A 14,871-nucleotide genomic window follows, 5' to 3' on the forward strand; every position below is an offset into this window, starting at 1 on the left:
AGTTCTGGCAAGTTCCACCAACTTAGGAAGACTTCTAGTATGGGCCTAGCGATAGACTGTGCTTGTTATCTGAGGCCAGCCCAGACAAATTTGAGAGACTCATTATATCACCTTGGTCCTTGGCTATGAATTTTCCATGCACAGCAGCCCATCAAGGATTTACTAAATCACAGAGGGATTGTAATCTGGTTGACAGAGAGAATAACTGCCTCTACTAAAATTGTGAATCTTCAGGGTACAAAAGTAACAAAGAGAGGGCAGCTGGGTGGCTCAGTGGATCAAGAGCCAAACTCAGAGGCAAGAGGTCCTGGGCTCAAATCTGGCCTCAGACACTTCCTAGCTGTGTGACCCTGAGCAAGTCACCTAACCCCCATTGTCTAGCACTTGCCACCTTCTGCCTTGGAGCCAATACACAGTATTGATTCTAAGATAGAAGATAAGGTTTTTTTGTTTTTTTTTAAATAATAAAGTTTACAAAGCACCTTCTCCACAGTAGCCAGTAACCAGTAAGATAAGTGGTACAAAATCTGAGACACAGATACAAGGTGATTTGCTCAGGATCACCAAATATCAAGTGGCCAAGGTGAGCCTGAATATAGGTCTCTTCATTCCAAGTCTGATATTTTTTCCATTATATTACACTTAAGAAAGAGCTCTCAGATGCACCAAATCTTATGTTTCACTGACAAAAATGTTCACTTTTGAGATTTGTTCAATACAAACAAGAAAATGAATTAATACTTTTATTGTTGGAATACCATTGTGCTGTAAGGATTAATAATCTGGAGGATTTCTATATGAACTGGGAGAACCTCAGTGAACTGATGCAGAGTGAAATGAGCAGAAGCAGGAGAACATTGTACACAGAAAGTGAAACACTGTGGAACAATCCAATGTAATGGACTTTGCTCCTAGTAGCAATGCAACAAGCCAGGACACTCCTGAAGGACTTATGGAAAAGAATGTTATCCACATTGAGAGAAAGAACTATAGGAGTAGAAATGCAAAAGAACATCTGATGTCACTTATCACGTGTATATATGGGTATGTGATTTCAGGTTTAGGCTTTAAAAGATTGCTCTTTAGCAAAAATGAATAATATGGAAATAGGTATCAAGTGATAACATTTGTACAGCCCAGTAGAATTACTTGTCAGCCCTCAGAAGCAGGGAGGTGAGAGGGGAGGGAAAGAAAATGAATCATGTAAACATGGAAAAATATTTTTAAAATAAGTAAAAAAAATACTTTTGTTATGAGAAATCCACATATAGTTATTGTGTTCACGTCTCTGCTGCATCCTTTAAAAATGTGATCATGAGGCTACATAATCCTGGCTCTCCCCTGCTCCAGTACCTAAGTATACCACTGCCCCCCAGCCAGGCCAGACTGACCCTTTGCCTGCAGACCTGGTTTCGTTGGATGTCCAGCTTCTGCAAGTGAGGGTAGTGGGAGTCAGAAGACCCAGCCTCTGAGGACACCTCTGCTTGGAGTTTCCTCATTTGTAAAATGAGTAGTGGAGACTAGATCATCTCTAAGATCCCTTCGAGCTCTGACCCTCTGTGGCTCCCAGAGTGCCTGAAAGCCTTTACAATATAGTAAAAGCTTCAATGTGTTGGCAGTGTTAAAGCTGGCCTACAAGTGTGATATAAAGGAATGGGTTAATGCCCGACTCTTTTTGCCTCTCTGTGATGCACTCTCTGCATTCAAGTACATGCCTGATAATTTAGCTGTTTTCAGCAGTGCAGCCCCGCACGGTGTGCCCATTCATCCATACAGCACAGGTAATTAAGTTGATATTCCAACACAGCTTCCCCTACTGACCTTTTGGAAACAATGTGTTTTGCTGCATCAACAAATTAACTGCAAATCAGATGCTGTCCTAGTAAATATGATCTTCATATACTATGAATATACTTACTTATCCCATGCTGATGACAGATACAAACACCAACATTAAAAATGAAGCACTGACAAAGGGCAAATAACTGTTATATTCTACTAGGACCTTCGTGTCAATTACTTTTTAGTACCTGTCCTTCCTCGTGTTCCCATTTTACACACTTTACAACACTGATGTGTTCACTATAGTTATTTGTCATGATGAAGGGAGATGCAAACCACCCTCTGGCCCCATCTTCTGTTGCAATGTCCAAAAACATATTCTTGAGATGAACAGTCCTGCTTCTGGCCTAAAGCCCAGACCTTGTGAATGCTGATCAATTGTAACTGAAGGTGCACTGAGCAAAACATCATAAAGTCATACAGTCTTAACAGTAGAAGAGACATAGAGTTTTTGAACAGAGAATATACACTGTCAAAGTTATTTAGAATTTAGAATACAGGAAGTTAGAGAATCTAATCCTCACGCTAAGAAGGAAACTTGGGCAAAGAACATAGAATGCCAGAATTTGAAGGGACCTTACACAATCGGACCTTTGCACAAGAAAGGACCTCAGCAGTCATATAATCCAAAATGCTTCTCTGAAGCATGAATTTCCTCTACAACATCTGTGATAAGTAATCATCCAGCCTCTATTCAAAGAAAGATGTACTAGAACTACTTTTTTTGTTTTTAATTTTTAATGATACCCTTTGAAAAGCCCAGGAACCAAAACAGGGATACTAACCCCTACCATCCCCCTTCTTAAGGGAAGAAAGGAGATGTTCTCCCTGTAGGAGCATCAACTCTGGAGGGTCTTCTCAGCAAAGAGAAAAGAAAGAATGGTGTGGGACCACAGAACTAAGCTGCATTCCCACTGATTTTGAGAATAATCTGATGATAAAACACATGATGGTGACACCTTCCAGGGTCAAGACCAAAGGGAGAAAGGCAAAATCCCAGTGGGTAGGTATTAAAGACCCCCCTGGGACTATGGGGGGAAATATGAACTCCTCTACTAATTATCGGGACACCCTGCCATGGAATACATATCTCCTAGGGGACTCCAGCTGAGCCTGTTAACTAGCAGACATCTGGGCGATTAAAGCAGTATTTCACAGTTTGCACAGAGAAGGGTTTCATGTTCTATCTAGTAGAACATTCAACCTGAGGAGTAGTCTTTCTTTTTCCTCTCTTACCAAAAAAGGAGATGTTGAGTATTGATGTAAGGGCCTGAAGGGAAATACTGGAGTAAGACGTTTCTCTTCATTAGGGCCATATATTTCCCAAATTCATTACCAAAAAAGTTAGAGCTAGAACGAACTTTAAATATCATCTAGATCAATCCCCTTATTTTACAGATAAAGAAATTGAGGCCCAGAGAAAGAAGGTGACTTGCACATGGTCGATAAACTATCAATTAGCAGGAACAGAGGTTGGACTCCAATCTTCTGGTTCCATTCCTCTTTCTACCACTACAAGCTACAAAACAAGGAAGGAGGGGGGCACTTAGAGTGCAGTAGGTCAGAAGATCCTAGATTACAAGCTCAGAGAGCCCTTTAACATCTTCTAGTCCAGAATTTGTCAAGCTTTTTGGTCTCTGGATTTCTTTACACTCTTAAAATTTATGGAGGACCCCAAAGAGATTTTATAATATTAAACATTAAAACTCATTTTAAAATAACAATAAACTCATTACATTTTAATACGAAAATGTACTTTTTATGAAAAGTAGCCTTTTTTTAAATTAGTGAGGAGTGACAATTGTTTTATATTCTACAGTCAATCTGTTGTGATATGTTGTTTTGATTTATGTATATGAAGAAAAACTGGCCTCACAGAAATATGTAATTGGAAAGAGGAATATTTTCATAGAAAAATACCATATTAACATTATTATGAAAATAGTTTTGATCTCAAAGACCTCCCAAAAGGATCTCAGAGCCCTCTGATCCACAGACCACATTTTAAGAGTTGCTCCTCTGGTCCAACCCCTTCAGTTTATAAAGGAGAAAATAGACCTAGAGAAGAAAATAAGTAGGCTAAGATCTCACTATAGTAGCAGAGCCCTGAACTGATTTGAACAGGTTATCCATTCCATTTCTGTTATATCACCCTGCAGGACAAATTTTGGAGGATTAAGAAATCCCAGGATGATCACAATAAAGCCCCTATTAAGCCCCACATTACCATTTCTAGAAAAGTGGGGGTTTTTTGTTTGTTTTTTTTTTTTAACGTATCATATCACACTAGCTTTTAAGTCAGCAGATGGAAATTGGCTAAAGAAGTAAATATTAAAAGAAAAGGAATACAAGAAGTACCATAGTCCAGGAGTCGTTTTAGTCCTTTATAGTCCTTTATCTATAGGAGTGAGAAGACCTGGTTTTAGTATCATTTCTGGTCACCAACATGCTATGAAGCCTTGGGCAGATCACTTCTCCTCTCTAGGTTTCTAATTCCTTATCTCTAAAGTAGGACAATTGAAAACAATAATAAAATTCCTTCCAGTTTTGCAGGAGGTGGATACAATAGGAATTAAACAGAATAGGGTTCCACTATTTCCTAGAACTACTAATTATTTCCTTTTTTTTTTTTTTTAAACCCTTACCTTCCATCTTGGAGTCAATACTGTGTATTGGCTCCAAGGCAGAAGAGTGGTAAGGGCTAGGCAATGGGGGTTAAGTGACTTGCCCAGGGTCACACAGCCAGGAAGTGTCTGAGGCCAAATTTGAACCTAAGACCTCCTGCCTCTAGGCCTTGCTCTCGATCCACTGAGCCACCCAGCTGCCCCCTAATTATTTTCTAAAAGTGGATTTTCTTCATTTCTTTTGTCTTTACATCAATGTATTAAGTGCCTACTCTGTACCGGGCACTGTACTAAGTGCTGGGGTACAAAAAGAAGTATTATTTTCATTTCCCCCTTGCACTCCTTCCACCTTCCCAAAGGGCCATTCCTTATAACAAAGTATTTTAAACAGAGGAAAAAAAGGGACAAAATCAATCAATACATAAAAAAGTCTGACATTATATATGAAATGTTCTGAATCATCAGACCCTTATCTCTGCAAGAGAGGGGTTCTTCAGGGTCGAGTGAGATCATTATAATTTCACAACATTCAGTTTATAGTTTTTTATTGTTCTTCTATTTCCATAGTTGAAGTCCTTGTGTTTATTGTTTTCCTGACTTCTACTTGCCTTACTTTGCATCAGTTCATGTCTTTCCATGCTTCTCTGTATTCATCATGTTCATTGTTTCATTTATCAGAATAGCCCATTACCTTAACATACCACAAATTGTTTAGCCATTCCTCAATCAGTGAGCATATTTGTTTCCAGTTATTTGATACCACAAGGAATGCTGCTCTCAGTATTTTGATGTATATCGAAACTATTTGTCATTGATCTCCTTACGGTGTACATTTCTAGTAGTAGTATGGACATTTTAATCACTATACATAATTCTAAATTGATTTCCAGAATTAATGTGCTAATTCACATCTGTACCAATAATTAATTAGTGTGCTTCTCTTTTCAACACCTGCCCAACATTGACTGTTCCCACCTTTTGCCATCTTTGGTAATTTACTAGGTATGAGGTGAAACCTCAAGATGATTTTGTTTTGCATTTTTCTCATTATTAGTCATTTGGATAATTCTTTCATATAGTTCTTAAGTTTGAACTTCTTTTGAGAACTGTTTTGTTGGGGCTTAGTGGATAGAGAGCCAAACCTGTAGTTGGAAGGACTCCTAGCTATGTGACCCTGGGCAAGTCACTTAACTCCAATTGCCTAGCCCTTACCACTCTTCTGCCTTAGAATAGACCCTTAGTATTAGTATGGATTCTAAGATAAAAGGTAAGGGTTTAAAGACAAATAGAATTGTTTTGCTTTGGTCTTTTTTCTTTGTTACTTGTTAGATATCAAACTGTTATCACAGATATGAGATATAAAGACTTTTTCCAAAGGCTTCCCTTTTTCTCTCAGATTCATTCGATTTCATGCAATCAAATTCTCACTTTTATCTTCTGTAATTATCTCTGTCTGTTGTTTGGTTAAGAATTTACCTTCTAACCATAGTTATAAAAGGTATGTGAATCTGCTTCTCTTCTCATTTTTATGGCATTTTTAATATTCAGGTCATGTACCTAGGTCCATTTTGAATATATCACAGAATACCAGTCAATAAACATTTATCCTTGTCCACCTTCATTAAAGCACACTCTCCTCCTTTGAGATTTACACTTTCTGAGTTTGTCAACCTCTTCAGATCCTAGTTGCTGTTATCTAGAGAGGACCTCATCCCAACTCCACCTCAATGATAAGGTTGTCATTTATATTTATTATGATCTCTATTCCCTCTACCCTTTAGTTTTTCCCTGGTCATCACTCTAGCACCAACCTCACTATCAATTCCCTTGCCCACTTGTTCTTGACTAGTACTTTCCCCACTTTCTTTTAAAGGCTTCCAGATTTTACTGTTATACAAAAATGTTGTTGATTTTGAGGGTTTATTTCATAGCTTGTAATTTTGCTGATTCGGTTAACTTTTTTGCTGAAACCCTAGGATTTTCTAAGTAAACCATCATGTCATCAGCAAATAGAAATACTTTTGTCTCTTCTTTGCCTGCCCTTATGTACTTCATTTCTTTCTCTTGTCTCATTAGTATTGCTAGAATTTCAAGAACTATATCAAATAATAGTGAAGAAATGGGGCATCTTTGCTTTATTCCTATACTTATTGGAAAAGCTTCTAGTGTTTTCCTTTATATTGCTGCTTTTGATTCTGAAGAGATACTATTATCATATTAAAAAAGATCCCTCCATGCCTGTACTAAATAAGGCTTTTTTAAAAAAGCATAAACAGTGCTGTGTTTTTATCAAATAAATCTTCTGAATCTATTGAAAATATCATGTAGTTTTGCATGTGTGTTTTTAGTATGATAATCATTTTCCTAATGTTGAACCATCCTTGCTTCTATGGTATAAATGCCACCTGATTATAATGATTAGAGGATAAAGTGCTGCAGCCTTTTTTTCTGTTGGTTTTTTTTAAATCAATATTCATTAATTATATTGACCTATAGTTCTTTCTTTACTTTATCCTTACTATTCTAAGTGTAGATTATATTTGTCTCATAAAGAGTTTGGCAAAATTCTTTCTCATTTTTTTGAGACTAATCTATGAAGTATTATTCATATTACAATTAAAGAATGCCAGAACTGGAAGGAACTCTAAAACACAGAGAGTTAAAAATGATTTGTACTTCTTGTTGTCATCATCTCTCAGGCAGCACCCCCTTAGTAACAAAGTGTCATCTGACTTTACAGGTAAAGGAAGCACCAGTTTATCCCTTCCTCTTATTTACTGCCAGGGATCTTAGGTGGGGTTTGTACCCTAGAATTAGAGGAGGAAAAAAAATTAACTGAATCACACTATGGAAGTTGTGCAACATTTTCACTTTTCCCAAACTTCTCTCTGCCACAAAGAACATCTTTTTAACACCAGAATTCTCTTCATGATGCTATAGGGTTTTGAGTCATAGAACACCATCATCTTGGATGGGTCAGAATTACAGTTGGCCAAAAGATCAATGGAAAATGCATAATGGATTTAATTTATCCACAGCCTAATATCACTGATGACAGAAAGTCAAATTTGGATTTGGATTTGAATTTAGATGACCCAGGTATGAGTCTCAGATCATTCATTTGGAATATATAATGCTTTGGATGAATCAGTTCTTTCTGTGACTCAGTTTCCTCATCTGCAAATTTAAAGGGTAACGCCAGATGATCCGTGGGGTCTATTCTAACATTCAAATTCTATGATTCTGTAGAATAGGAGGTGTGCTAGTCAATTAGCAAATATGAAAGATAACAGATGGACAGTCCCAAGAGCTCACTGGTACCAATGAAATATTAAAGGGACAAGAGAAGAACTCTAGCAAATTGTTTGTCTCTTCAATGGAGAATTTCTGAAACAATATAAACAAAAAGAGCATGGGCCAACCAACAGAAGAAAGAAAAGAAGCACTTATATCCCAGACACTGTGCTAAGCACTTTACAATTATAATTTCATTTGATCTTCACAACAGTCTTGGGAGATATTATTATTATCCCCATTTTATAGTTGAAGAAACTGAGGCAAAGAGAAGCTAATGACTTGCCACAGGTCACACAACTACTATCTGAAGCTAAATCTGAACTGAGCTCTATCCAATTGCTTCTTGGCCTTTTGGATAAGATTAGGTGTAATACCCATGCTCTCTCCTTTGTACCACCCAGCCACCTTTGGAGGGAGCAATTTGTCATGGAGTCAGCAAAGCCTGGAAGTGTGAAGTCGCAGGGTAGAGGCCAGTATAATCTCTCTTTTGAGAGATTTTGCTGAAGGGGCAGTATTTGTTGGATATTTATTAGTGAATCCTGCCATACATTACCTCAGTACTGAAAGTATGGAGGAAGATGGAAAATGAAGGGAGGGTGGGGGTAGTAGCATGGTGAAAAAGAGGAAAATGGAAAGGTATATGCAGCCTGATGATAGTTTTGATGTGAGTTGACCATCTGACTAGGACATTAAGAAATCTGTTTGTCTTAAATAGCATTTACAGGTAAAGGATTATACTAGACCTTCTCCAAGGACCCTTCCCATGTTCCAAGATATCTTTCAGCTCTTAGATTTATATTATTTCCTAGTTAAAATAATATAAATGAAGTGAAGACTCAATGTATTTTCACCTACATTTCTTCCCTAACATAGTATGAGGGAATGTGTTGATAAACAGATGATAAATGGAGTAACTCCTGACATTTAGAAATGTTCCAAAATTCAAGTGAACTTTCTCTTTACATAATGAGCTTCCCATCGGTGGAAATGTCTGAGAGAAAGCTGAATGACCATTCGGCAAGGATGTTATGTGTTAATGTCGCTGGTGAGGTTTGTATTCGATGACCTCTGAAATCCTTTCCAACTTTGAGATGTTTTGATTCAATGAAATAAGCTAAAGGAAGAAACCTTTTTTCTCCATTCTTTCTCTTCACCTTGGGAAAGTAGACTGGTGCAGTAGAAAGAACCAGAGACCTATAGAGTCCCTTGATTGGAGTTCCAATACTGCCACTAACTTGTTATGTGAACTTTGCCAAATCATGTTGCATCTCTAGATCTCAGTTTCATTATCTGTAAATAGAGGGAACGGAGCTAGATCATCTCTAGGCTTCTTTCCAGCTCTAATTTTCCATGTTCTAAGACCCCTTCCATCTTCAAATTCTATGATGGCCAAAAAAGTGGAAGAATTGGGTTTCCCCTATATCTTTTGGGTCAATGCAATATTGTTAATTGACAGAGAAGGGAAATTAACAATTAAAAGTTTAATCATTTTTTTCCTGGTTGCTCAGTGATTCATATTCTTGTCCTTTGGTTCCTAGCCCAGTTGCATCATGACAGAGGTTCCCTTAAATAGCAATGAGGAACATTAAAAATACTATTTGACTAAGTGAAACTACAGTACTTTGCCAACTAGTATTCTGAATGATCATTAACATTAACTGGAGCTGTGTACAATTTAAACATCTCAATAGGAGCTAGTTATATAGCTAGAAACATATAGAAACAGAAGCCAAGCCAAGGCCACTGATCACAGTATTATTTAAAGTCCTTCTAACTAGTTTCCATCAAACTAGTTAGTTAAAATGTACACAGCCTTGAATACTTACTTGAATACTAGCTGTATGACCCTGGGCAAGTCACTCAACCTCTGCCTCAGTTTCCTCAATTGTAAAATGGAGATAATAATAGTGTCTACCTCACAGAGGTATTGAAGATCAAATGAGATATTTGTAGAATGCTTCATCTGCTGCCTGGCATCTAATAGATGTTTAATAGATGCTCCCTTCCTCCTTCTCTTTCCTCCTTTTTCAATAAAGTTCAGATAGAAATGGTTCTGGTTACAATTGTTATACTATTTTTATATGTTTTTATTCTTTTATATTTTATGATCTATGGACTGTTAAATAAGTGGAAAAAATAACTGCTTTTGTAGTTTACTAGATAGAATATAAGATTTTTCTTCTATGGACTCACTAAAAACATCTTCCATACAACTAAAGTAGCAAATAAGAACATGAGATGATGGGTATCACATCCTATTCTCACAAGCTTCTATGCTAGAGCTCTCTATTTTTTAAAGCTTTTTATGCCATATACCTCAGCCTGAGTATTCAGCATAGTGACATCTGTTTTTTAAAATTCTTAATTTTATATGGATATGGATCATGTTATATGTAGGTGATTGTAGGCTTCAGTTTGTGAGAATATCCCAGAACCAGTACCATTTGTTAAATTTTTCAGGATATTTTGAGGTCTGTATTCATAACATGAGAATTTATTCTCTGTCCTTCCATGAAATATATGCAGGCTTCTGGTATATAATTCTAGCTAAATGTCTTAAAAGGTATTCAATATGTGCTAAATATTTACAGCTTGCAAAGAAAGATGTGTTGCCCACTTTATATGCTAATCCATAATTCCAAGCTCTTTAGCAATAATCCTTTTGCAATATCTAGTGCTGATGACTTGCTCCTGGATTTTTGTCACAAACTCTCCATTTCCCAAAAACAAATCTCTGCTATTATTGTTGTTATTGTTGTTGCTGCTGCTGTAACAGCTAGTCATTTTTATTCCGAGTATCCATTTCCAAGGCAGGCAAACTGCTTACAGGAAGTATGTGGCATGGAAAAGATGCCAGCCTTGAGAGTCAGCAGGCATACATTTAAGATCCAGCCCCTGTTCCTCCTAGCCTCTCTGGATAAATCATTTTATTTCTTGAGGTCTCAGGTTCCTTATCTATAAAAAGGGAATCATAATCTCTGCCCTGCCTACATCTCAATGAGAGAAGGAAGGGTGAGATAATGGATGTAAAGCATGTTACAACCATATAAAAGTGAGTAGTTTTATGATAATTATGAGTGAAAATAATTCCATCAGTTTTCAGACAGATCTGGGAGGGATCCATTGCTCAGCCCTGTTGCTTTCTGTAGGAAAAACAGAATGCTTTGTTCAGATTTGCCCGACCAATGCTCTTGGTGTGTACTGATGGTTTCAGTTTCCACTTCCAGCCTCAAAGACCTTGTCCTCCTCGGCCTCCTCCTCCAAAGATACAGCGCTGGGCGCAGCCCGTGAGTAGCTGGCAGTTTTGCCTCCCTTTTCCCTCCTTAACACTGTTTGAACTGCACTCTTTAACAGCATTACTAAGCCTGGGCATTTTGGATTTGCCAGTCAGCTCCCTCCTTCTCTCTGTGGCACAACCTTACTCTTGCATTTCGGTTCTCTCTTCAGTCTCTTTTCCTTGACAAGTTCTGCGGTTGGCAAGGCCAATGAGGTGGCTGGGCTGCTGTGTGTGCTGTGTTTTCTTGGCTTGGGTTTCATTTTGATCAGATCTTGGGAGAGGTGTAATGAAGAGAGCCCTAGATTTGGAGGGGGGGAAGAATAATCCCAGTTCTGACAATCAGCGGGCTTAGGCAAGGCACTGGACCTCTCTGACTCTCAATATCCTCCATAAAATAAGTAGATTGGTAAAAGGGTGATATGTTATAATAAAAAGAGCACAAGATTTGGGGTCAAAAGACCTGGATTTACATCTCAGCTCTACCCACTTACTAGCCCTATAACCTTGAACAATTTACTTCCCCTCTGTGTGCCTCAGTTTCCTCCTCTGTAAAATGAAGAATGGGGAAAAAAGTTGGAGTAGGTAGAAAAGTCTCAAAGGTTTCCATTTGCAAGTCACATGATTCCTCATTTTGATGTTCTTCTTGGATCCCTTATAGCTCTAAACAAGGACAGCATAGGATAGTAGGAAGAGAGGTAAACTTGGAACTAGGAAACTTAGGTTCAGCTCCTAATATATAATTCAATCTCTCTGTACCTCAGTTTCCTTGCCCATTAAATAGGGACATTAATAACTAACCAGGGGAGCTAGGTGACACATTGCATAAAATACCAGGCCTAGAGTCAGAAAGATTTATCTTCCTGAATTCAGATGTGGCCTCAGACACTTACTCATTAGCTGTATGACCCTGAGTAAGTCACTAAATCCTATTTACCTCCATTTCCACATCTGGAAAATGAGCTAGAGAAGGGTTATGGCAAGCCACTTTAGTAACTTTGTCAAGAAAACCCCAAATAGGGTCCCAAAGAGTCTGACACAAGTGAAAAACGCCTGAACAACAATACCTATCTACCTACATCATGGGCTGTTCTGAAAAGGACTATTCAAATATGAGCTATCATCATTATTAAATCCTATGATTCTAGAACATGTTAGCCTATGAACTCCAAAGCTTTATATGAAAAGACTGATGTGTGACCCTGGGCAAGTCACTTGACCCCCATTGCCTACCCTTACCACTCTTCCACCAACGAACTAATACACAGAAGTTAAGGGTTTAAAAAAAAATAAAAAATAAAATAAAATAAAATAAAAAGACTCACTTTTACAAAAGAAGCCAGAGTCTGGCAGCCGAATGCACAATTCTACCAGAAAAGGGCCTAGAAATGCAGTAGAGTCCACAATTTCACCAGATCTCAGTATGGAAATACATTTGATGCCTTCTGTTCTGTAGGAAGGAAGCTACATCCAGAGACTATTAAGCCTGCTCAAGTGGAGGCAGGTGTTTCTTTACCTTTAGGAGCAATCCAGAAGTAGAATCTGCTCCATTTAAAATGCAAGGCAAGAAGCAGAGATCTGTTCAAATGGTGATCTGGGATGAATGTGGGGCAATAAGTTATTGGTGGAGGAAAAATCATTCATTTTGACCTACATTAGACATCAAAATGTTGGCCAGAACCAGAGAACAGAGTTGGAAGAGATCTTAGAACGCCTAAAGGTATATCTTAGTATAAAGAATGCTAAAATATGAAATACAAAATGTCAAGACAGAATCTTAGACACCCCCTTGGAGATCTAGTCCAGCCCCTTGCCCACTAAATGGCACATGTATTTGTCTGCGTGTCTGTCTTCATTGATTGCTAGTTCCCTATTAAATGAAAATGTCCAAGTCCAGACTCTTGAACTTGTATGATCTATAAAGACTGGTATGCAAGGAGATCTGAATCATGAGCATTGGCCCATTTTTAAACATTTGTACATGTCAGCTCTTTAACATTCTCCATTTCCATTTGGGGGGCTCCATTACTCATGATGCAAATGTCAGTTTCATTTCTGTTCACAGTGTGTATATGTATACCTACTAGTGAATGTAAACATTTTTAGCACCCTTGTACAGTCTAGGTGATGAGGGATTGAATGTGATAGAACTAGATTACCTTCCACTAACTGGACACTAATCTGCTTTGGAATGTGCATTAAATCAGAGTACTTAGGTTTGTAGCCTGTCTCTGGTGCTTACTAAGCTGGGTGACCTTAAGCAAGTCAATTAACTTATCCTGAAATGTTTCCTTACTTGTAAAAGGAGGTTTGACGAAGTTATTTCTAAAATACTTTTTTCACTCTAAAACTAATTTGAATGGTTCTGCCCTCTTCTTTTTAAAAAAAGTAATTAACTTATTTGTTCATCCCACTGTGCCCTCTATTTTTAAGAATCAGTGGGGGGGTGCAATGAAAAAGAACTCTCAAGTTGACATTTTAGCACTGAGAGCTAGAAGGAACCTGGAAGGTTACCTTATCCTGTTCTCTCATTTTGTTATCATTCATTCATTTCCCTTGTGTGTGACTCTTTGTGGCCCCAAGGTTTTCTTGGCAAAGATATTGAAATGATGTGCTGTTTCCTTCTCTAGCTCCTTTTGCAGATAAGGAAACTGAGGCAAACAAGGTTAAATGACTTGCTCAAGATCACACAGCCAATAAATGTCTGAGGCCAGATTTGAACTCAGGAAAATGAGTCTTCTTGACTTCAGGCCTGGCACTTTACCCCAAAACCTCGCTACAGGAGAGGAAATAAAGGGTGCTACAAAGTGAAGTGGCTTGCCTAAATCATACAAACAGCAGAGCTGGGATTCAAATCCAGGTGCCCTAACTCCAAATTCAGTGTTCTGAAACGTGGATTCAAATCCTGATTCTGTCACTTATAGGTCCATAATGTTGGAAATTCACATAGGAGCCCAGGTTTGGACTTCTATAAGATCTGAATAACAATGATCTCCTAAGCCCAACTTCACTGGATGGCTGGGAGGGAAATGTTTTGTCCATCTTAAGCATTCTACAAATGTTTATTATTACTGAAAAACTTTAGTGAAGACAGTAGCAATAAATAATAATAAGCATCATTCAAAGGACTGAAGGACTAAACCTCTTGCCAACTTTTGTAAGCCACAGTTATCCAATGAGTGGCCCTTTGGAATTTTACTCATTGAGGTCTTTGTTAGCATAATCCCTTTAATAATCCTGGAGGTATGGAGGAGGGGCAGGGAGGCATCTCTGGGCATTGCAATTCAGTTGTTTCCATTTGAATCAAAGCAAATCTTGCTAGCTCTATTTAATCTTTCAGCTGCAGTACATTCCAGCTGTTGGTATGATCTGTTCATGTCAACTGTTTCTGCTCCCTCTGTGATTGATAACAGGTTAGGAGAGTAAACATTGCCGTAAGAAAAGCACCAGTTGTATTTCAGCTGCCTGCATTAAAGTGCTGGTGGAACAGGAGCAAACTGAGATGATTAGAGCGCGCTTCCGACGCCAAAATGTGCTTATGTTGACATTGAACTTTATATGGAAAGTACTTGTCCTGTCATTCCTCTCCTCTCCTATCCCCCATGCCCTTTGAGCCAGTCACGTGGCGGCGGGGCCGCACTTGATGGTATGGCCTTGGACAAGTCACTATCTGGACCTTACTTTCCTCATCTTTGGACTAAGTGGTCTCTTAAAGCTGCTGCTAGTTCTGACAGTGAGGCAGTGGACCAAGGTTGGAAAAAGCAAGGATGTGTGTCTCGGGGATCCCCAACGTTCATGGAACAGTCAGTCACCCTAAGGACCCTCACTCCTGAC

General features: G+C 38.3%; 1 protein-coding gene across 1 annotated transcript in view; it reads left to right on the plus strand.

Annotated features, from left to right (window-relative positions):
- DENND1A (DENN domain containing 1A) overlaps window positions 1–14,871 on the plus strand; it is a 667,138-nt gene that overhangs the window by 608,241 nt on the left and 44,026 nt on the right. The window contains exon 20 of the mRNA XM_044664250.1: window positions 10,991–11,050. Coding sequence (XP_044520185.1) covers window positions 10,991–11,050 — 60 coding nt within the window. The remainder of the gene's footprint in view (window positions 1–10,990; window positions 11,051–14,871) is intronic.

Source organism: Gracilinanus agilis, chromosome 2 (genome assembly GCF_016433145.1).
Source record: "Gracilinanus agilis isolate LMUSP501 chromosome 2, AgileGrace, whole genome shotgun sequence".
Taxonomy (NCBI): Eukaryota; Metazoa; Chordata; class Mammalia; order Didelphimorphia; family Didelphidae; genus Gracilinanus; species Gracilinanus agilis.